The 25,586-nt window shown below is 35.9% G+C and overlaps 1 protein-coding gene across 1 annotated transcript in view; it reads right to left on the bottom strand.

Moving 5' to 3' along the window:
• Positions 1–25,586, bottom strand: part of LOC136879384 (polycystin-1-like protein 2) — a 421,935-nt gene that overhangs the window by 165,598 nt on the left and 230,751 nt on the right. Inside the window, exons 21-22 of the mRNA XM_068229099.1 lie at positions 16,812–17,273; positions 16,535–16,718 (exon numbers count right to left, since the gene is read on the bottom strand). Coding sequence (XP_068085200.1) covers positions 16,535–16,718; positions 16,812–17,273 — 646 coding nt within the window. The remainder of the gene's footprint in view (positions 1–16,534; positions 16,719–16,811; positions 17,274–25,586) is intronic.

The raw sequence follows: 25,586 nt of genomic DNA, 5'->3' as shown, positions 1-25,586 counted from the left end.
AACGTTCGTATATTAGATTTATTCTACTATAATTTGGTATACATGAAGTGTTCTGGAAACTTACTGTAAGGTTCATTATCCAGATACATGTCGAGACATTCGGAATGTTGGAGAGATTTCCATGTGTATTGGTAAACAGTAACGAAAGTTCGAGTACTCCATTCGACTAGCTGGTCAATCGATGTTTGAAGTGTGTTCTATTAGAGTGTTGTAAGGACCCTTCCAGAAATCGATTATACTAGACGGTTGATCGAACAGTATTTATATCGAACTGTCGGTCAGTGAGACAGTCAGGTTGTACTCAAAGGCAAGTATTCGACTTGGAGTGACTGTTGGGCTCCGAGGTGGAGGCGGTGAATTCAAGAGAGTGTATGTTATAGTGCATGAGTCAGTGTTGTTGATATCTGTACTTGTCAGAATCAACTTCAGGGTACTCCACTAATAAGTGTTGTAGTATCACTTGCTAGTGTGTATAATTGTGTGTTGTGACTTACAGTGACAATAAAGTAATGTGCACAAGGAAATGAACATGTTCTCGTGTGACACTTATTTCTGTCAAATAAAATCTCATAGTGAGAACGATAAATTGGCGACCGCGACAGGATAGGACAGGACACTTCGAGACTCGGCAATGAAGATCGACCAAATGACTGTGGCAATTTTACGGTAAGCACTGGCATCCCGAGGTTTACCCATGGCTGGAAGCAAAGCGGACTTACAGAGAGGTTGCACCAGGATTTGATAGAGAACAAAGGGGACGCAGGCAGTTTCGATTTCGAAGTCACCTCGGAGGAAGAAACCAACGACCGGGTGAGCATTATGTTCACACAACTAACTGCTTTGATTCAGGCCCAGTCTGAAAAAATCGAGGCCCTGTCTAAAAACATCGAGACCCAATCCGAAAAACTCGAGTGGTAAATCAAGGCTCAGTCTCAAGAAATAAAGGACCAAATCAATTCTTTGGACAATGAAGTGTGCTTCCTCAAAACCGAGGTGATCACAGATGTCGTGCAGGACAACAACGATCTGGACAGGAAGCAGTCCGAAGTGATGCTTGTAGTTGTGGAGTCCGTAGTTCAAGGTCCAGTGGAAAAAGGGAGTGCCCTTGTGAAAGTACGACAGCTATGACGAGACGGGTGAAGCCTGCAAGCAGTGATGGCGGCTCTGGTGTCGTGAAGATGGCAACTCCACGGGACAACGGGATCATTGTAGCAATGGCAACAACACGGCCAGGGGACCCCCCTCAACGGGATGGAGAACCAACGAGGTCTGAACCAACAACCAACAAACGAGGGTGCCACCTGACCAGGACACTAGTCCCGGCACGAAATCATATGCCGATAGGAACATTGAATTCAGCACCCCAGAAAAAGAGAAGACTCAACAGGGCCAAGTCCGCGGTGTGTGAGCCTCTACTGCGCATCACACTGGTGGACTACGAAGATGCGTGGGTCCTGACAGAACACAAAGGTGCGAACGAGGCGAAAGTCAGTGGAGCTTCGACTGCCAAGCGAGGACATGTGGATCATTGCCACCGGGAACAAGGACACTGTTGGCCAGACCCAGCGAATCCCCAATGGAAAGGTGATGGCCGCCGATCGAACTATCTGGCTGCGAAATGTGTACTGCAAATAGCGCCAACGAGAGGACAGTGTGATTGAGCTAGTCTAAGTGTAATTAAATAGTGAGGACTAAGAGAGACAAAGACCTAGATATAATTTAAGACCTAGAGTAAGGAATGTACAGGATAGATTCCAAAGGTTTTAGGGGGGATAATTGTCGTAGGTACGACATCATAACTGGTGTAAAACCTTCAATTATTGTGTTTGGTATATTCTGGTTATATTTTATAAAATGCTAAAATATTGTTTATTAAATTTTAAATATGACTAATCATGGTTTCCCTGTAAATAAGTATTATAAATTTGTATAACCTCAAATACGTATTGTGTATAAGTTTAACCTCACAATCTATATAGTTGAAAGCGGTAGAAAACTCTATAATGTTCGTATATTAGATTTATTCTACTATAATTTGGTATATGTGAAGTGTTCTGGAAACTTACTGTAAGGTTTATTATCCAGATACATATAGAGACATTCAGAATGTTGGAGAGATTTCCATGTGTATTGGTAAACAGTAACGAAAGTTCGAGTACTCCATTTGACTAGCTGGTCGATCGATGTTTGAAGTGTGTTCTATTAGAGTGTTGGAAGAACCCTTCCAGAAATCGATAATTCTAGACGGTTGATCGAACAGTATATATATCGAGCTGTCAGTCAGTGAGTGAGTCAGGTTGGACTCGGAGTGACTGTTAGGCTCTGAGGTCGGTGAGTTCACGACAGCATATGTTATAGTGCGTGACTCAGTCTTGTTGATATCTGTACTTGTCAGAATCGACTTCAGGGTACTCCGCTATTAAGTGTTGTAGTATCACTTGCTAGTGTGTATAATTGTGTGTTGTGACTTACAGTGACAATAAAGTAATTTACACAAGGAAGTGAACATATTCTCGTGTGATATTTATTTCTGTCAAATAAAATTGCATATGGGAACGATAACTGTCGGCTTCAAATTTATCCTGAATATGATAAATTGGACGGTGTTATGCATGACTTGACCAAGCGCCAAATTGTTATTTCGAGATACTGACATGAACGCGTTTGTTAGCATATAAATTCAAGTTTTGAATGAATTGGCAGATTCCTTTCACCATAAGAAGGACTAAGGTCAGTTCTATTTACAAACCAATTACCAACTGCATAGCAAGTCATTAAGTGTCTGATTATTCATAAAATGTTGCTTAGTCATTTTTAACTTTCTGAAGTAATTCATTCTTCCTATTTCGCATCAGGGACAAAATTGTCACTTGGTCATGTGATGCATATTAATGTTATGCTTTTACTTATGTTTTACATTGGGGATTGTTACTACGAAAGGGTAATAATCTAGGTAAACAGACGTATAAATAGTTTTATGAGTAATGTTGAACAAAATTTCTGTTTATTATTCTACAATACCATTACCATACATACAAAGAAACATATTATCCATACTATTACATACTGATATTTTACAGATGGGTTTCAATTATGTCGGTCTATCTACTTGGTATCACTAATACCAGAAATTGAAATAAACTTCAGAATGTTCAATCTGACACAGGAATGGGAAGTATCATCACCTTAATCTAAGTATCATCTTCAGCAATGTAATCAAGTTGCTGGCAATCGAATCCATCAATATCGTCTTCAATACCCGGATGACTGCAGAGTTTACGATAAAAATTAGTGGCATCTTCTGGAATAAGTGACATCAAAGAGCGTATGTCACTGAGCTTCGCTTCTGAAATGGGTTTTCCATTCGGCCACAGAGGTGTTAACACATTGCTAAAATAGTGGGTCACGCCATTTTGTGAAGGATGACAAACAGCTTTCTCCTTCTGAATGGTTATTTGAACTGGCTGTCCTTTATATTCCTGCTTGAAGAAGATGCTAAATGGTTTGTCTTTATGTAGCTCTCTCTCTTTCACTTTCAGCCAGTTTATCTTCTCTCTCAAATTATTTGTCTTCCGATTCATGATTTGTTTCTCAAGTAAATCTGTACTTTTAAAATCCTCAGACTTCATTCTGTGAACAACTAAGGGATTCCTCTTCCTACACAATTTCATCACATTGATGTAGTCCTCTGCTGTATACAACCTTTGCTGATGTTTCAGTGCACACTCTATGTCCCCGAAATCACTGTCATTGGGGAGAAAGCTATGTCCTGGAACAAGGAAACGTCAAGTGATTTTTTTCACTGTGGGATGCTGTTCTAAGATAGCTTTTAACATCAAAACCATTCTTATGTTTTGGTTCTGTCCCCCACAGGAATCTGACCACAAGATGACTTCTTCAACAGCTGGTAGCTGTTCCATTAAATATTTCATCAGGCATGAGGATACCTCCTGTGACCCTCAGCCTGCCTCACCCTCTAACCAGACATAGCAGTGTCCTCTTTCATCCTTACCACTGCGTATTCCTAAGTTATAAAGCCATAACTGCCTTTTATAAAAGACTGTATTTGTAGGAATTCTAGGCAATAGCAAGGTTTTCTCTAAGTCAAAGCAAAGAATTTCCAGGGTGCCATCTTGTTTTGCCTTCAACATGTCCGATGATCTCATATCCTGCGCAATTTTGGCTTGTTCAAGATGATTTTCTTTTTTTGTTTTTAAATTATCGGCTTCGCATCCAGTTGTGTTTTGGATCTGAAATTCCAAGGTGTCACAAACATTACATGTGTCCTTTTTCAGTGGTTTCCTTTTGATGGTGAACTTCATGAGGAATATCTTCTTATAACTTGCTTTTGATACAGGATTTGAAACCTCGTTCTTGTACATATCATATATGACATTGACCGTTATTTCAGGGGCAAGAAATTCTGCTTTTGTTTCGCTTCTCCTATAGTGAGATTTGTAACATGGAAACTTCGTTTATGTGGTCTACGACTTCTTTCAGTTTATTTGCAGGGAGTTTATTCCTTCCACCAGTCAATCCACGACGATCCACAATGCCCCTTGGTGATTGTATCTTCTTAATTGCCAGATGAACTTTTCCACTGGGGATCCTAAATGTTTGCAAGAAGAAACTTTTGCATACCTTGACACCGCGGATGGTGTAAGTTCTTGTGGCTGTTCTTTTGTTGGAGTCCTTCACTCTCTTCCGTTTGACATCTTTTGTTGTTACCATGGCACAAATAAGAGCTATTTGTGCATCGTGTGATGTAGTACTATAGAAGTTTTAAAACTCTTCTTTCAATGCATCAATTCCTATCTTGTTCAGACATTTACATAAACAAATGTATTCTCTAAATTCTTTAAGATTTCCCCGCTGTGTGATATAGGTTTCATTTTGAACACATTTCATCTTCCTAATTCTTCGATTCTGAAATGGATATTTTCTTTTCTGACCTTTTCTTGGTCTCCCTTCTCCCAGAGAATCATTGTTTTGAGCTTCCAATATCTGAGATGCTGAGGAGTTGAGCAATGGGTCTGGCTAGCTGCATAATTAGAGATGCTGGAGCCTAAAACAACATGTTCAATAGTAGCGTTACTATCATCGGAACTAACGTCTGTATGGGAATGACAGAAGTGATGCTCGTCCAGTAATACAGGAACGGACTGATGCTGATCGTCAGACTGAATTTTCCTGTAAAACAGAAATATTATATTGTGGAGTAAGAATATATTTCTTCCTAGAAAAACCTTACCCGACTCTGATCTACAGTATCTGTCTGGCAATGCTATAGGATATGATGGTGTTTCTTTTCCATGAACTAAATTGTACTTACATTCAATAATGTTGTTGCATCCATTCTGCCCTCAACAAAGTTTGAATCACTAGAGCATCTCAGTTCTAAATCTGAATAATCATTCTGAAGATTGCTAGTCGTGGCTGTATTACACCTCAGAACAGTACTATGCGTAGCATGACAGCATTTCATTGGACTCAGCTCTGTCAGACTGCTGGAAAAAATTACATCTTTTGGGGATTCATTAACGGGTGTCGCAATACCTGGTGTCTGTGGATGTAAATCCGGCTCATCTTCCTGCGTAATGAGAAGAGAATATAGAATGGTGAAACTATTTAAAAAACAATCCATAAGTAAAATGCATTTGTCATGTATGCTAGTAGTACTGTGATATATGCTGAACAACTAACCTGTAATAATGTTTGCAAGTTGATTTCCTTCCTTGCTAACTCAACGATTCGTTGAGCTCTTGAGGAAGACCTAAAGTGATCCATTCCAAAACAGAAGTGAATAGTGTTAATAGGCACTCACTAAATAATTTTGTTGATATGAAGATGGTAGACAATCACGGAGAAACTTCACTGTTGTCACAGGAATAAAAAGGCGGGAAAGAGCAATACGCACAACATGAACAAGCGATCACCAAATGTCGTTTAGTCAGGTGATGCAAAATTCAACTGCAAGAGAGTTTCTTTGGTCAGTTGATGCAGAAATATCTTCAGGTGATATTTAGATTGGCGCATGGTTCTAATCGATTTATTTTTGATATAAACTATGTTCGAGAGTACGAATATTTTTTTCATGTAGTTTGAAGCGTTGGCTACCGGGCAGTGTACATATCTGGAAAATTGAGAATTGGCGCTTGGTGAAGTGATGCATAACACAGTCCAATTGTTGTACATGTTGGTGGCTGAGTTCTGTCCACATTGTGCCACTGCCGTTGTACCTCCATCGTGTCTTTGTACTTCCAGTACCACTTCAATACAGCCTTGCATTGCTCAAACAACAATCTTACTTCATTCATTGCTGCACTGTGATCTGCTGGAAAACGTGCGCCAAGATTGTCGTGCCATTCACATGACCTTCATCATCTGTTGAGAAAACATTGGACTAAGCTACCACCCAGGAACTGCAACGATATGTAATTTTGTTCCAAAAATATTAACTATCAAAGAGTGTCTACCTTTTTTTTTTTTTTACAACTTGCTTTACGTTGCACCGACACAGATAGGTCTACAATGCTTATTGAAGATAAAAGGTTTCCACATATTCAATACACTGACAGTGATTCAATTAAGACATCACATATTATAAACATTATAATAAATATGTGATGTCTTACTTGAATCACTATATTATAAACATTATAATAAATATGTAATGTCTTACTTGAATCACTATCAGTGTATTGAATAGGTGGAAACCTTTTATCTTCAATAAGCATTGTAAATCTCGATTCAATACAGACCCTAATGAAATTCTTAATATTTAACAGATAGGTCTTACGGTGATGATGGGATAATAAAAGACTAGGAGTGGGAAGAAAGCAGCTATGGCCTTAATTAAGGTACATCCTCAGCATTTGTCTGATGTGAAAATGGGAAACCACATGCTAACAAAGTAACAGACAGTAGAACTACACAGACGCACTGACTGAGAGAGACTGCCAGACTGATGAATGTGTGTGGCAAGCAGGTGAATCATATCCCAGTACCCCTGGTACACTTCCTCTCACAACATATGCTGCATATTGCTGTGTGAGTCTCCATCACTTGCTGTGGCGCTGTACGAATAGGCTAGCCACAACAAATGACATTTTGTGTGCATTTCTGCTCAGTATTTTTTTCTTCTTGTGTTAGGGCCTACTAGAGACCATGTTCCAAATTCAATTCTTCATTCTTTGTTGTTCTTCCTTCCTTTTCTTCCAATATTCCTTCATTGTTTCAGTAAGTTTCTTTTTTTCTTCAGACCACTTTGTGCCCATTTTCTTTGCCTCCCTCCCTTGGAATCCTTCCATCTTTAAAACTTTCATCCTCAAAATTTCTCTTTCCATTACTTCTTCTTCTTCTCTGATGTTATTTCTTCCCAAGTCTTTTTTTGATCTCTTGAATCCAGGTGGTTATTGACTTTTTCTTCCAAAGATACGTGAAGATCTTTTTGGTTAGTCTACTGTCGTCCATTCTGTAAATATGTCCAAAAAATAGCAGTCTCCTCTTCCATACTGTTATAGATATGTTTTCTATGTTCTGACAAATTTAGTGATTACTTCTTAATTTCCAAAATTCTGTAGTTTTTAGAGTGCCTAACTTTTTTCTTATAATTATTCTTTCTAGTACTTCCAAATTTTCAAGTTTATAATTGAGTACTAAACATTCGCTGGCATATACATTCTGGTTTCACAACTGCGTTGTAGTGCTTTATTTTAAGATTTTTAGATAAAACATTTTTTGTTGTGTGTATTTTTTGTTATACCATTTTCCATTTTGTGTATCCTTGCCTCCATAGCAGATTTTTTTAAACCATTTTCTTGGATTGTTTCCCCAAATATTTGAACTGCTTTACCCTTTTGACTGAACCAATGTCTATTCCTAGCAATTTTGGAGCATTTTTTATATTCATCATGAATTTTGTTTTCTCTGTAGAAATTCTTGGCTTGTCTCTTCCAGAAGATTTACTTGTATTGCTGCATTAGTCAGGCCTTCAGAGAATATGGCATAATCATCTGCAAATGCTAGGCAATTTATCGCATCACCTTTGTTCTTTCTCTCCAGCATAAGTGGTAATATATTATGGTGTTCAGTTTTTCGTTCCAAATTCTCACAACTTCTTCCAAGATACAGTTGAAAAGGAGTGGAAATAAGCCATCACCTTGTCTGACACCTGTTTTTATTTTAAAAGGTTGTGATATTTCACCCATAAATTTAACTTTTGAGACTGTGTCTGTAAGGATTTCACGGATCAGGTTTGCCAATTTGGTTTTAACTCCAAACTCACGTATGGTTTTATCTCTATCAGCAGAGTCAAAAGCTTTTTTTAAATCGATGAATGTTATTTTTTTCATAATTAAAGGAAAGAACTAGGTGATAAATCTAAATTTTTCTCCACAAATTGATGGGGGGAAGGAGATTGCCTCCCCTTGCCCCCACCCTCTTCCCCCCGACCACTGCAACTGCCTGCTTTTAAATACGTGCACTTGGCTCTCTCTACTCTTAAAATAAAATTATAGTAGTTTTTAATTTCCAGTGATGTATTGCAGATACCAGTTAAGGAAATAATTAATGAAGTCAGAAACCCCACTAAATGATCTAACATTGATGAATATATTTTACACATTAACAAGTAGGTTATATAACATTTTTGCAATGAGCAAAATTTGCCTTCGTACGTTTTGTGAACATATCACTTAATATGGCAAATTCAGTATCATTTTTGATATTAATTTGGTTTCAATTCAAGTGAAAATTCTTAAAAATACATTTTTTTAACAAGTCATTTTTCATTGCACCGACACAGATAGGTCTTACGGCATCACTTAAAAATATAATTTTGAAATGAATGCTAAAAGTTTATGCTCTTTCTGATTGATAATATTGCAGTATTTCTTATATTATAATAATAATAATAATAATAATAATAATAATAATAATAATAATAATAATAATAATAATAATAATAATAATAATAATAATGTCTGTTAGGTCATCAGCCCAGAGGCTGGTTGGATCCTCAAATAGCACCACCAAAGGTTATGCGGTTATAAGGAAACCCCAAAATCCAATGACAGCACCAAAATGAGGCGTACTAGGCAAGATGAGGAGTGAGGTAGTTTGCCATTGCTTTACTCACTGGGTCAGAAAGTATTATTGCAGCACGACTGACCCTATGAGCAGCACCTTTCATAACACTCAGATGCACTAGTCATGCTCTGAATGTCATTACTCAGCACTACCCATACCCCAGCAACTTCCATATTGTCACAGCCATGGATGTTGACTGGGACTTCAGTGGAAGCTACACTTTACTCTGGCCTGTGCCAAGAGATGGATGCAAAAGTACTGTATCCATCAAGAAATGACAGCAGGCAGAATAATAATAATAATAATAATAATAATAATAATAATAATAATAATAATAATAATAATAATAATAATAATAACAATAACAACAACAACAACTAGGAGTTTCCCGCTGGCTCCGGCCATAATGGTGTTGTTCGTTACCCTCCTCACGGATGTAGTTGCAAAGTTCTGACTTAATGATATAAAGCACATGATCTGCTGCGGTAATAGAATGTAATATTATGTCAACAAAACACTTGAAAATACATCACACAAAGAAATTGAATTAAACATTTCTTGGAACAACACTACGCGCCGAACTGTTGAAAAGTCCTTGAAAGATCTTCATCATGGAGACAAATGTACTCATAACTTTTCTCAGAATCTACCAATTTAAGTAGTTATTACCTCAAAAGAAAGTGCTTGATCCACTGAGTGTTGTTAGACCAAAACGAACTGCGTACCTCAATTAGAATGAAAGATATGATTGCTTCAATGAGAAAAAATGTTGAAGAAATGAGACGTCACATTGAATGTGCACTCATAACTTTCGTCAGAATCAACCAATTTGAATAGTGAAGAGCTGAAATGAAAGAGCTTGATCCACTGAGTTTTCCTATGCCAAAACGAACTCCGTACCTCAATTAGAACCAAAGATATGATTGCTTCAAAGAGACAAAAAATTGAAAAAATGAAATAATTTGAGGAAGGCGGAAGTTAAGTGATTTATAGTACCTTATGACAAATCTGTGCACGAATACCTTTCAGTTAATACAAAATGAAGGAAATCGACCAGATACAATGGCCGGACTGACTGACTTTAGTTTTCATAAATTTTTTAAATATATAGATTATGTCAACAAAACATGAAAAACACACAAAGAAATTGAATTAAACGTTCCTTGGAATAACAGTACATGCTGAATTGTTGAAAAGTCCTTGAAAGATCTTCGTCATGAAGACAAATGTACTCATGACTTTTCTCAGAATCTAACAATTTAAGTAGTCAAAAGAAAGCGCTTGATCCACTGAGTGGTTTTCGACCAAAATGAACTGCGTACCTCAATTAGAATGAAAGATTTAATTGCTTCAATGAGAAAAAAAATGTTGAAGAAATGGGACGTCAAATTGAATGTGCACTCATAACTTTCCTCAGAATCAACCAATTTGAATAGTTAAGAGCTGAAATGAAAGATCTTGATCCACTGAGTGTTCTTAGGTCAAAATGAACTCCGTACCTCAATTAGAGCCAAAGATATGATAGCTTCAAAGAGAAAAAAAAATATTGAAAAAATCAAATAATTTGAGGAAGGCGAAAGTTAAGTTATTTATAGTGCCTGATGACAAATCTGTGCATGAATACCTTTCAGTTAAACAAAGAATGAAGGAAATCGACCGGATAGAATGGCCGTACTGACTGACATTAGTTTTCATCAATTTTTTAAATATAATAATAATAATAATAATATTGGATTTACGTCCCACTCAGTTTATATTTTTCGGAGAAGCCAAGGTGCCGGAATTTTGTCATGGAGTTCTTTTACATTCTGGCAAATTTCCTGACCTTCAAATACCACCAGACTGAGCCAGGATTGAATCTGCCAAGTTGAAATCAGAAGGCCAGTGCTCTACTGTCTAACATATTCAGCCCAGCTATTTCTCATCAAATCTAGATATAAGATACCATCAGAACTTATATAAATGAAACGGGATATGTCAATAATTCCTTCCTTTTATTACAGTAAAAAAAAAAAAAATTAAAAAAAAAAATTGAAACTAGATTCCAAAAATGAGCGCTTAGAGCAGGGGAATTTGCAGCAAACAGGATGTTATAAGCATTCACCAGAGAAACTTCCTTTCTGGAAGACCTAAGGATCAAATTTCCATTACCATCTACGGAACCATAAAAGGTATTTATAAGTAGAAGAAAACAGAAGCAGGAAGATATCAATTTCTTCCCAGCAGATTCTATGTTAAACAGAGACTGGTCCAAATCAAATACAAAGACTTGCAATATCCGGTTTTCACTATAAATTCCATCAAACAAATGATGACTGTATTTGCATATTGTGCAGTCAGAAATGTGGACAATACCATCTTTTGAAATGTAAAAATAGAACAAAATCCTTGAATAATTAAAGTAAAGAAACTTTGGGATATATGCAATGAATACCCTTTTGACTGAACCTTTCTAAAAAAAAAAAAAAAAAAAAAAAAAAATCTTTATTTTTAAAATTTGAAAAGCAGAATTTGAGCTAAGAAATTTGTATAAAGGCTTGCAATGAGTGGCTTACATTTTTAAATTTACCTAAATGAAGACTTGGTAAAGGTGTCTAGGTATATATTGGTGGCTTAATTCACAAAACTCGTAAGCCCACTTTCTAATAATAAATCTGATGTCAATTTACTCATTCAGGACAAATATTTCAGGTTCATTATGGGAATTGATTTCTGTAACAGTCCCCTTTTTGTCAAATTTGAGAATCTGATGTCATCTCACAATGTATAATGGGTTCTTTCCATGGTGTTAAGGATACAGAGACACCTGTTGGAATTTATTTAAAACAGAGGAAAAAGAAAACCTCATAAATCCCTGCAGGAAATTCATTTACCGCAAACTTCATAAGTACCATTCATTAGACTGGAATACCTCGTAACTCTTGTTAGGAGAAATAAGTTGGCAAACCTTGTATGTGATATTTGCTTAATTTTTGTAACTTTCTAACAATGTAAAAATGCAATTATCAGTCAATTAGTTGTTGGAGTTCATGTGTGTAGCATCAAGGCTGAGTTTTCTTGTAAGTATATTGATACTGATTTAATCTAAATTAATAAGATGACTTAATTTACTACATTTAGTAATAAGGGAGAAGTTAAGGATATAATGAAGTTGAGTTTAACAATTTCAGTGGTGCTTAAGATGTGTGTCCATCATTTATGTGTTACAGATAATAATGTTGCAAGGGAAAACTTGTTATGTTAGTGCTAAAACAACTTCTGGAGGAAAATGATGGCAACGTGACAATGTTCAATAAAATAATGAATGCAGAGATCCAACTAGATCGATCGGAACAGCAACCAGAAAACGTTGAGAGGTTAGAAGACAGCATAAAAGACATAAAAGACAACAATTGTATTATTTCAGAAAATCATGATGTAATTGCACAGGAAAATGAATCCCTCTTCATAGTAGCTGAAAAATATATTGAATGAGCTTTAGAAGTTGAAAAAACTACTGAGCAGAACAGTGACATGGCAAATGCAAATTTGGTAACTATAAATGTAACAGAAAATGCAGATTAACCAAGAAGAATTTGGAAGACCTCAGGAAAAACAAAAAACAACAAGAAATTGGCATCAGGTAGATGAGAGAACTTGGACAAAACATGACAACAAGAAAGCTCATTAAATAGGGCATCCTTTTAGAGGGAAGAGAAAAGAGGATAGAAAATGGAACTATGATGTTAATAGGGAATGTTGCAAAACTGAAAAATGTTGTAAGTGTCCAAGTACTGAGATATCAGTGCTGAAATGTTCTCTGTTTGGAGAATAAGAAAGGGAGAAAAATATTCAAATATTTGTGGTCAATGGAATGGAAACAGAAAAGGTTGTACCGGTATGTTACCAGCCTTATGGAAAACTGATCTGCTAAAAAGTCCAGGAACAGAATTAATGATTTATCTAGAAGATCATGCTCAATGTATTAACTTACTTTTTGTGTCTGCAAGGGGTGAGACTTGTGTGTGTAAAACCATGTTCCTACATACACTTGGTTTAGGAGCATGGAAGAAGCAGGAAGACATTGGTGAAGAACATGAAGGTTCTGCTGGGGAGCAAACAGACAGAGTTGAAACATGGACATCAGGAAATTTGAAACAGAAGCAGACAGCTCACAGTCCCGTGAAACAAAACCTGATGGAATTTATCGACTCGTTGCCAAAAATAGAGTCAGACTACTGTCGTGCTTCTTCTAGTAAGATGTATCTGGAACCCAACTGGGTATCAAAACAATAACTATACAATTTGTATAAGAATGACTGGTGTGTAACCAGTGGAGTAAAACCTTTTTCTATACCTGTTTTGCATCAGATTTTTGAGGAAAAGAATTTAAGTTTGTCCCGACCACGAAAAGATGAGTGTGCCGTTTGTGTAGGATGGGGAATGTGAAGGAATAAGATTATATTCTTCACTGTGAAAAGGAAGAGGAGGATAGGGCTGAAAAGGAACTTGATAAGAGCAGCAAATTTAATGTTTACACCATGGACCTACAGAGTGTACTGTTAAGCACTAATCTAATGTGTCTAGCCTGTACTATACAACCGAACTTGTGGTGCATAATTTCACAATATTTGACCTGAAGACAAAAATGGTATCTGCTGTTTGTGGAATGTAACTGATGGAAGTTTGAGCTCACATGAATTTGCTAGCATGATTGTTGATTTCCTCTCTTCTCCAATTCCCTTAATAAAGGACAATATGAAGATCATTCTTTACAGTGATGGGTGCTGTTACCAGAATAGAAATGCAACTGTGACAAACTGCATTCTTCAAATCTGTCTTGCACATTATATCATGATAGAGCGAAAGTCCTCAAAAAAGAGTTAGTTACACGCAAATGGAGGTTGACTTTAAGCATGCTACTATAGAGTGAGCCCTAAGGAATAGAGTAATATATGTCCCCACAGATTACATCCAGTAGTAACAGACGTTAGGGCACTTTAATACAGTCTCAAGTTCTCTGATGAATAGTTACCCCCCCCCCTCAATGCAGAAACAAAGAAAGTAACTGCCATTGATTTCACTGAAATGCCACAGCTTCAGGAAGAAAGAATTAAAATTCCCAAGTTGAAATTTCAACATTTGCAGGATGTGTTTTTGATGTAACTAGAAATATAATTTTTATGACATGCTGTTTTTAATAATTGCTCTTATGTGTGTTTGTGATCATACTAAATGAGAATTCATTAAAATGTGAAAAGTTCAGACTTTTCAATGAGTTTTTGTTGTTTGAAAATAGTAGAATTTCTATGGCATACTGTTTGTTAATATAGTGTATTAAATACTGTATTGATTCATGTTATGTTTACCACATTAAACAATTAAAGGAATTTGATGTTGCTGTTGTTTTAAGTTAATAAAATTCTATACAGCATTGTATGGAAATTCGTAACTCCCTCCAGAGTTTGAATAATGATATTAGAAAAACTTGTAAGTCCTTTTTATTGAACAAAATTATATAAATCATCAACAAATTGTACTGTAAATTACTACCAAGGTAAATACCATGCAAAGTGCACTATTATGCTGCAAAATAAACTTAATTAGTGAGAAATATAATTTTTAGGACATTTTCCCTTTCCCCAGTAAAATTTACCAAAAATTTACTTATGAGTTTTGCAAATTAAGCCATCGACATGAAAGATGCTACGTCTGCAAGTAATGGTCCTGAAAAATATCCACTCATCAGAGAAGATGCCATACATGAAGAAGTTAAGAGAAAATGATGACTGGAGTGAGTCATTTGATATGCCATATTAATAATGTTCCAACGTATCCTTTGCTTGCACATGTCAGCACGATGTTGCCTAAGAACTCAGTCCAGATTAGCTATTGTCCATCATTAAGTCACTGAAGGTAGAAGGGCAAAGATTATATTTGCTCAAGATTGTGCCTGTTAGAAAATATTATTACTTTTTCTTGTTCCCATCAGTTCTTACATGATGTACTTGACCTGGAAATGATTCCTTACATATTTTATATTGCATTATTAATTTCACTTCATAAAAATAGAATTTAAAAAGAATGATTTTCCGTGTGCACATAAAGACTCCTAATCCAAAGACATTATAGTTCAGGAATGGACTTTATGACTGGCTATGTAATAGGTAAGATGCTGGAATGATACACTTGTAATTATTTACACTTATTCTGAATGTCGGTTTCCTGCACAAAAAACAGTTTCGAAGACCAGTTCTCTAAAAGGTGCTTGACAGAGCAGTAAGAATGTCAGTCACTGACAGAAGATTTTTCCATATTAAATGGGTGATTGCCAACAGTAACAACACTGATGTCACACATTACCTCCACTCCTCCACCCCAAGCATTCTATGGTATGGAGTACTTTCAACATAGTAAAAACAAAACAAAGTCATCTCCACACAGACCATGAAGGCCCTTGTAGGGGTGGAAGGTAAAGGCTTCCACTATCTGTAAACTTGACACATGGTGGTGTAGAGTGGTTAGCCCAGCCACCTTTTCCCCCAGGAATTACCTGGTATTCATTTTTGGTGTAGGCTGTGTGAACCTCAGGGCCCTGTGCACATCTGGAAGTGGAAAATAATGTTTCTTAAATGTTTTGACTTCCTGAAGGAGAATTGAACTCATGTCCTCCTGGGTGATCTGAGAACGCCTTTACTGCTTGACCAGGCAGCCCCTAAAGTAATGCATAGAGTAGAACTCATAACCTGGTTCTCACCTTGACAGGCGGGTATGCTCCATGGAGCTAACTGGCACTCACAGGAGCACTGTCAGGGCTGCCAATAAGTGGTGATACTCCCTGCACAAGCCATAAGTTGCTCCCTAAATATAACTCTAACCTAACCCAGTCTCTAGCAGTGCTTTCTGGTAAACCAGAATCTAATCAGACACTATCATAAATTTTGTTACAAACAGTAATCTGTCATGTAGAAATTTTGTCACTAGGAGTAACATACTCTCCTTATCAATAATTTTACCACTGACAACATACAGTATTAAGGTGCTGCATGACTTAACCTTGTCACTGACAGTACTTTCCTGCATACCAGAATCTAACCGGTCACTATCAGAAATTCTGTCACAAACAGTAACATAACCCTCCCTATGAATAATTTTATGACTGACAATATACAGTATTAAGGTTGCTATGTGACCTAAGCAAACTCTAACCTAACTTTGTCACTGAGACAGTACTTTCCAGTGAACCAGAATCTAACCTGTCACTAACATTCGTGGGAGGGCCTACGTCTATACCACTGTTAGTGTAATAGCAATTTTGTTCTATTGACAGCCATGTAAAACCACTGTCTGTCAGTGTGCTGCGCACAGGACAACAGAGTCAGGGGATAGTGAGAGGGAAGATGGCTTAACATCAATTTGTTACATCTTTCTATTAGGTGCAACTGATTCTTTAAGAAATTCTTACCTTGAATATAACTGTAAAAAGCAGTGAAATACATATTATTTTAATGGGCTCAACGATGAAGAGCTTCGTTAAGATGGATGAGATCATTGCTGTGAGCCACAGGTAACTTTTAATCCTTCCATATGAAAGACCATACAACATCACAAAATATGCAGCAATTATTGTTGAAGTCACAGTGAGAAACCTGATGAAATACAATCCGTATCAAAGGAATAATCTTATTTCATACAATATTATAAAATTATATCAATCTAAAAGAAGAATTCCATACACTTACCATGCTATGTAGATGACCCACCATGGAAATAGATATGGAGGTCCAACTTTCTGCTTCCGATCAGATCCTCCTACATTTGATGCATTTTTAATGTTTCTGGAAGACAAATACCGAGGGTTAGAAGCTCCTACAGCATCAGATTCTTGAGTCTTCCTCTTCTTGCACCAAGCAAAACAAGAACATTTTTTTGATTTCTTACTTTCAGTTTGCTCAGATACATAGGCTGTATAATGTAGATAATCAGTTTCAGTCACAGGATCAGTTGGTAAGATATACAATAGATTGGCCCGAAAACGACTCAGGCCCCACTTTCTTTTAATATCTTCAAGTGTACTTGGGCGCTCTGTATATCTACTGTCACTCTGATCTTTCCCTCCTGACACACTGTCATCATTTCTCTCTGGATGTAAGACTTCTATGATGCTTTTCCTCAATAGTGGGGTTGGTTTTGGAGAAATTTTCCTGTAATTTAATTGTACTTGATCATCAATATGTACTTGATTGTATAAAGGTTCTGATATAAAACTAGCATTACAGTGGTTGATTTTTCTATGACCAATAAAGAAACCAATATCAAACAAATGCATCACATTTAAGAAGTCATATGAATGCTTCTAAGCACTGGAAAAATTTTATCACATAGTTTTTTTATATAACCAAGAAAAAGTTTATCTGTCACACTTAAAATTTAGTTCTTCAACTGTTTTCAAGTAAACAAACATGTGTTGAAGAGGGCTTTGGAAACAACAAAAATGTAAAGTACTAGACTGAAGAACTGACATATCTTTACTTATGAAACTTTTTGGCAAATGCTATAAAAGGAAAGTTAGTGTATTGGAGTTAAGAATATACAGATTTCTCCTTGGAATTTTATTGCCTGCAACACTAATGAATACATTCGAGGTACACACAGATTGAAGCTGGATGTTTAAAAAAATATTGTATAATGACATGACAGCTATTGAATATTATCAGTTTTAACTACATGCCACAATGAATGTTTTTAACTTAATCTCAAGTTATAATAAGAGTTCACTATAGGCCCATTGTATGAATTGATCAAATCTCAACAGATGGCAGGATTGAGTTTCATATTACAGATTTACTGTACTGCTCTCGAACAGAGTCAACCAACTTGCAGTGCTGAGAAGGATTTTTCAATTTCTTATGTACTTTCATTCAATAAAAAATAAAACAATTCATCAGCACCAATCATAACTGGGTGGATTATTTAAGTTCAGTAAACTACATTTATATCCTGTTATGTTATCAATGAAATCATAAGGTAAAAGCTATAAATTGTGTACAGAAAAAGTACTGTATTTTATAATTAGTGCAGTAATAAGTCACCCATCAAATAATAAGCAATTAACCTTTTAAATAATTCAATTACCAATGTGAAAATATTTTTATCTGAATAATAATAGTATTTAATGCAGCCAATGGATAAACTATGTATCATTACCTAACACTGTATAGGAAAACATTTATGTTTCATTTTCACAGAACTGTTTCTGTGACTGTATGTAATCGCATGGTATCCATTGCATGGTCCTTTACAGAGTTTACATTCACATAGTTCATCTGGTATGTGGAAAAACATTTTTTTTCAGATCTTGTAGTGAAAGCCATGGACCGAGAAATGTGTTACCACAAGTCTCCATAGTTTGCCTTTTTATCCATTCCCAGTTGGTCATCGCATCGGTGGAGTAAAAATCCTGCCATTTTCCTCCCTCTTTTCCTGGAGTTCTTGCAGTAGATTCTGGTATACATCTGATGGTGGCAGTGATAATTCATACCTGAGATCTTCATTGTACAATGTTTCTCTAAAGAAGAAGTAAGTATAAATAACCACCTAATCGATACTTTATTAATGCCTCAGGCAAAATTGAATAAAATTAAAACTTACAGGACATGTTTCGACCACTTAGTGGTCCTCTTCAGCTGTATAAGTAAAGATCTGAAAAGAAAAACATTATGACAATAAGCACAAATAAAAGTTCTTTGGAGACTCCTTTGATAAAAATGGAGGTCATCAGAAAAGGTCATCTTGCCTCTCGTTCTTGTTTGGAAAAGATGTTTATTCTGCGCTGTCTAGAGGGTCTGTCTTTGAGCGCGACCTGGTGAAGTAACGATGTGATACAGTTTGACAGTTCATGGAAAGCTCTGGAGAGAAGGGAAGTAGAGTTTTATCGTCATCTAAAATAACATGTGAGGGAGGAGGGAGATTGGGCTGTGCTTCTGCGATGTCGTGTTTGATTATATCTCTTGTTCGTCTAGTCTGTTTCATGTCTACCCATTCTAAGTATTTGCTAATATTCTCATATAAGATGTTTTTATGCTCGTTGTTTTCGTTGAGATTCTCTTCACCGTTTTCCAATTTATCAAGAACGATGTGGATGTTTTCCAGGTTGTTCATAAGATTACCTTTATTAATCATACAGATAATTTGAAGCTCCTGTTTTATATTGGTGAATTTGTGGTTGGAATCTTTCATATGGGATCCCATGGCAGAGAATCTTTTGTATCTTTCAGCATTAACGTGTTCTTGATATCTAATTGAGAAGTTCCTTCCAGATTGTCCCACGTAAGTTTTTTTACATTGAGCACAAGTCAGCTTATAAATACCCGATTCCTGGAATTCGTCATCTTTAAGTTTATTAGCTTTATTATGATTAAAGAATCTATGTTTCGTGTTGTTGTTTGAAGAGAAGGCTACCTTGGTATTGTGTTTCTTGAATAAGTTGGTGATTTCGTAAATCTTCGGGTTATTAAAGGTGAATTTTACATATCCTTTTTCTTTTTCTGAATGCTGTTTAAGTTTAATTTGTTGTTGTTATTTGCATTTAGTGATGATTTTTTTGATGAATTTCAAACTGAAACCATTATGTAGAGCCTGTTGACGAATGAAAGAAAGTTCCTTTTTTCTGTCTGTTTCTGTTAGCGGAATTTCAAAGGCTCTGTTGACGAAACTATAATAAGCTGATTTCTTTTGCGAGATGGGATGTAAAGAATCACTTTTGATTGTAGTTGGGGTAAAAGTGGGTTTCCTGTATATTTTAAATTGGAAATGGTTGTCTTTACGAATTGTTTGGATATCCAGAAAATTGAGTATGCCTTTCTCTTCTTCTTCAGCTGTAAATTTTATGTTTGGGTCTAAATTATTCAAAGTATTAAGGATACTGTGACTATCATTTATTTCCTTGTTAATTATGGCATAGGTATCATCAACATATTGAAGCCAGAGATTGAGTCCTTTAATGTGACCTACTATCTGAGTGTGTTCCAAAAAGTCGAGGTAAATGTTGGCTAAAATTCCAGAAGCCGGCGCTCCAATTGGAAGTCCATCTTGCTGATATATTTTATTATTAAAAGAGAAGAAATTGTGGTTCAAAACGAATTCCAAGATAGTAATGAAGTTTTCTATTTCAGGTATACTGATACGTTTGTGAATTAATAAATTCGTCTTTATAATCTCAATGGTGTTCTTAATAGGAATGTTTGTGTACATGTCCTTGATGTCGAAGGAACTTGTTACATGAGATGAAGTTAACTTGAAATCTTTAATAGCAATGCAGAACTCTTTGGAGTTTTTTTATCGAAGATTTGGTATAAAATACGTAGTTATGAGTTAAGAACCTATGAATAAATTGGGATATTTTGTATGTGGGGCTTCTCCGAAAATTAATTATAGGTCTCATAGGTGCATCCTTTTTGTGTAATTTAGGCATAGCTCTTGCTTTAGGAAGTCCTGGATTCATATTAATGAGTTTTTGAGTATCTTGGTCGTTAAAAAGGAAGGAGCTTTGCTTCAGTATCCCTTTCAAATTCTTTTGAATTTTTAGGGTGGGGTCTTTCTCAATTACCTTAAATTTGTTGTTAGTGAAAAAAGTTTCTGTTTTATTGATGTATTTGGTTTCATTTAATATTACTACTGTTCCACCTTTATCAGCTTTCGTTATCACTATATCACTTTGTCTAATTTTACGCTGAAGATCCTTCTCGATTTTAGTGTTTGTTGAATTGGTTAGTAACCCTCTAATTATGGAGGGAATTTTTTTCTTTGCTTCGTACCGTACGTCATTCTGAATGTCGACTGGAAGGGTTTGTATGGCTGTCTCTGTTTCTGCTAAAGTTTGTATTAATACTTGTCTGTTATCGAAACTATGCCAATTGTGATTAGGCCCTTTGCTTAATAATTGTAATTCTTGTTCTGTAAACGTCGTGTTCGACAAGTTCATGACGGGGGGTGAGAATTCTTCACAATTAAAAGAAGATTTAGGTTGATGCTTATTTAGATTTGTTGGGGGATTGTTTTTTAGGTTTTCTAACTTCTTATTCAAAGTTGTACGTTTCTTGTTTATTAGAATTTCAACTTTATCTCTGACGTATTTTTGTACAGAATCCCATTCTAGCGGAACTAAGTTGAATAAGAAGTTAGATAACCTAAAAAACAATCCCCCAACAAATCTAAATAAGCATCAACCTAAATCTTCTTTTAATTGTGAAGAATTCCCACCCCCCGTCATGAACTTGTCGAACACGACGTTTACAGAACAAGAATTACAATTATTAAGCAAAGGGCCTAATCACAATTGGCATAGTTTCGATAACAGACAAGTATTAATACAAACTTTAGCAGAAACAGAGACAGCCATACAAACCCTTCCAGTCGACATTCAGAATGACGTACGGTACGAAGCAAAGAAAAAAATTCCCTCCATAATTAGAGGGTTACTAACCAATTCCACAAACACTAAAATCGAGAAGGATCTTCAGCGTAAAATTAGACAAAGTGATGTAGTGATAACGAAAGCTGATAAAGGTGGAACAGTAGTAATATTAAATGAAACCAAATACATCAATAAAACAGAAACTTTTTTCACTAACAACAAATTTAAGGTAATTGAGAAAGACCCCACCCTAAAAATTCAAAAGAATTTGAAAGGGATACTGAAGCAAAGCTCCTTCCTTTTTAACGACCAAGATATTCAAAAACTCATTAATATGAATCCAGGACTTCCTAAAGCAAGAGCTATGCCTAAATTACACAAAAAGGATGCACCTATGAGACCTATAATTAATTTTCGGAGAAGCCCCACATACAAAATATCCCAATTTATTCATAGGTTCTTAACTCATAACTACGTATTTTATACCAAATCTTCGATAAAAAACTCCAAAGAGTTCTGCATTGCTATTAAAGATTTCAAGTTAACTTCATCTCATGTAACAAGTTCCTTCGACATCAAGGACATGTACACAAACATTCCTATTAAGAACACCATTGAGATTATAAAGACGAATTTATTAATTCACAAACGTATCAGTATACCTGAAATAGAAAACTTCATTACTATCTTGGAATTCGTTTTGAACCACAATTTCTTCTCTTTTAATAATAAAATATATCAGCAAGATGGACTTCCAATGGGAGCGGCGGCTTCTGGAATTTTAGCCAACATTTACCTCGACTTTTTGGAACACACTCAGATAGTAGGTCACATTAAAGGACTCAATCTCTGGCTTCAATATGTTGATGATACCTATGCCATAATTAACAAGGAAATAAATGATAGTCACAGTATCCTTAATACTTTGAATAATTTAGACCCAAACATAAAATTTACAGCTGAAGAAGAAGAGAAAGGCATACTCAATTTTCTGGATATCCAAACAATTCGTAAAGACAACCATTTCCAATTTAAAATATACAGGAAACCCACTTTTACCCCAACTACAATCAAAAGTGATTCTTTACATCCCATCTCGCAAAAGAAATCAGCTTATTATAGTTTCGTCAACAGAGCCTTTGAAATTCCGCTAACAGAAACAGACAGAAAAAAAGGAACTTTCTTTCATTCGTCAACAGGCTCTACATAATGGTTTCAGTTTGAAATTCATCAAAAAAATCATCACTAAATGCAAATACCAACAACAAATTAAACTTAAACAGCATTCAGAAAAAGAAAAAGGATATGTAAAATTCACCTTTAATAACCCGAAGATTTACGAAATCACCAACTTATTCAAGAAACACAATACCAAGGTAGCCTTCTCTACAAACAACAACACGAAACATAGATTCTTTAGTCATAAAAAAGCTAATAAACTTAAAGATGACGAATTCCAGGAATCGGGTATTTATAAGCTGACTTGTGCTCAATGTAAAAAAACTTACGTGGGACAATCTGGAAGGAACTTCTCAATTAGATATCAAGAACACGTCAATGCTGAAAGATACAAAAGATTCTCTGCCATGGGATCCCATATGAAAGAGTCCAACCACAAATTCACCAATATAAAACAGGACCTTCAAATTATCTGTATGATTAATAAAGGTAATCTTATGAACAACCTGGAAAACATCCACATCGTTCATGATAAATTGGAAAACGGTGAAGAGAATCTCAACGAAAACAACGAGCATAAAAACATCTTATATGAGAATATTAGCAAATACTTAGAATGGGTAGACATGAAACAGACTAGACGAACAAGAGATATAATCAAACACGACATCGCAGAAGCACAGCCCAATCTCCCTCCTCCCTCACATGTTATTTTAGATGACGATAAAACTCTACTTCCCTTCTCTCCAGAGCTTTCCATGAACTGTCAAACTGTATCACATCGTTACTTCACCAGGTCGCGCTCAAAGACAGACCCTCTAGACAGCGCAGAATAAACATCTTTTCCAAACAAGAACGAGAGGCAAGATGACCTTTTCTGATGACCTCCATTTTTATCAAAGGAGTCTCCAAAGAACTTTTATTTGTGCTTATTGTCATAATGTTTTTCTTTTCAGTTCTTTATTTATACAGCAGAAGAGGACCACTAAGTGGTCGAAACATGTCCTGTAAGTTTTAATTTTATTCAATTTTGCCTGAGGCATTAATAAAGTATCGATTAGGTGGTTATTTATACTTACTTCTTGATTAAACATCGATACGGTCATGAAATGGACAACTTGCAATGTTTCTCTGGTGAGAAGATACATCAGTCAGGCATGATGGGGTAAAGTTATATATGCATATCGCCTTTTAAATAAATGTTTTATTGCGCACAAATGTGCACAAACAAGGTTCTCATGAACTGTTGTCAATACAGAATTTTGCTGTAGTTTCTACCCTCAGATTACTCTTAAGAACATGATATTGTTTACGTAATTCAGCACATCTTTCACACCTACAGTCCTGACTTGGCTCACTGAAGCTCACCCTTTGGTGGTGAAACCGATGCACTGCAAGTCTCAACTAATAGACTCCTCGTGTCCAGTTGCGGTTGATCATTGCATCACACAGGTAGAAGTCCTCCCATATGCTGTCCCTCTTTTTCTGGAGGTCTTGTACAAGTCCCCTATACATTGGAGTGACTGTATGTGACGGAGTGTACTTTGACAGGCAAAGCACTTTCTTTAAATAGGACATTTTCACGTTCTCTATACTATATAACTATCTCTTTCTAAGGTAAATCCACACATTTTATAAGCCATAGGTTACTACTAGACTCTTTTAGATGGCAGATGTGAGTGACAGGTAGCTCAAAAATGTAATGCCACTAATCAATTTGGTGGCAGCATGTAGCCGGTCCTTTAAATGTAAAGAGAACAAACTTCCTGGAGTTTGAAATATGACTCTCAGTTTTATAAAATTTGTGACTGACTTCAACTGTGGTACACAGATTAGGAATATCCCTTGTGTAGTGAGTGGTACTGCTATCATACTGTCGTGGGTGTTGTACTATTATACAATAGTGATAAGTGATCAGAAGTACGTACAGTGGAGTATAATATGATATTAGCAATACCGTAGAAAGCTCAGTGTACCAAAGTATAGTAGTGAAATAGATAATGTGAATAATAATAATAATAATAATAATAATAATAATAATAATAATAATAATAATAATAATAATAATAATGATTTAAACCAAGGAAACGCGCAGTGAGAAGGAGCTAGGCCAATAGGAAGATCAAAAAAATAACAATGTGAATAGAATATATTTAACAATAAAACATAACAACAAGGTAAATAAATCAAAGATAAATTTTTAACAAATGATGAAAGATAAATATACCAGAGTAGAGAAAAATCCGAAAAGTGTGCCACATTTACAAATTGAATATCCAAAAATGCATAAGGGGAAAGCCTAATAAATAATTTACCAACGTACAATAAATATAAAAACTAAATAGGACAGCAGGAGTAAAGACCAGAGAGAAAAGAACAACGAAAGAAAGGGGGAAGGGAAGTGACATAAGGATTAGGGCGGGGAAAGGATTTTCTTCAACGGGTATTCCAAGATTTACCAATTTTTACATAGGTCCAAGAAGACATGTGAGATGATTATAAATAATTCATAATTGTCCATAGCGCATGTTCGTATAGTGATGCAGTCTATGAGCTTTAAAATGTAGCATACCAACTCGACGGAAGAAAATTTTAACTGGCAAGAGGCCGGATGAAAATTTAAAGTCCAAATGAAGATAAATTACAATAAGTCTTGCTCACCAAACAGCTTGAAGAGAGAGTCCAGATGGAATAGACATGATTACAAGAGGCACAGTACTTTGGCACTCCACCACCCCGCTATGAAACCCGACTCAACTGTGGAGAAGCGGAGTGGGGAATATATAGTGGAATAGAATATTCCAGAAAAGTAGAGAAGTCTACAAGCCATTGAGTTTGAGAAACATGAGGTCACGGTACACACAGAGCACAGGCAATGGCGAAGTGCAGCGAGGATGACGTAATCACACTGGTAGAGCACAGG

This window comes from Anabrus simplex, chromosome 8 (assembly GCF_040414725.1).
Source record: "Anabrus simplex isolate iqAnaSimp1 chromosome 8, ASM4041472v1, whole genome shotgun sequence".
Classification (NCBI taxonomy): Eukaryota; Metazoa; Arthropoda; class Insecta; order Orthoptera; family Tettigoniidae; genus Anabrus; species Anabrus simplex.
This window is presented reverse-complemented; position numbering and strand designations above follow the sequence as displayed.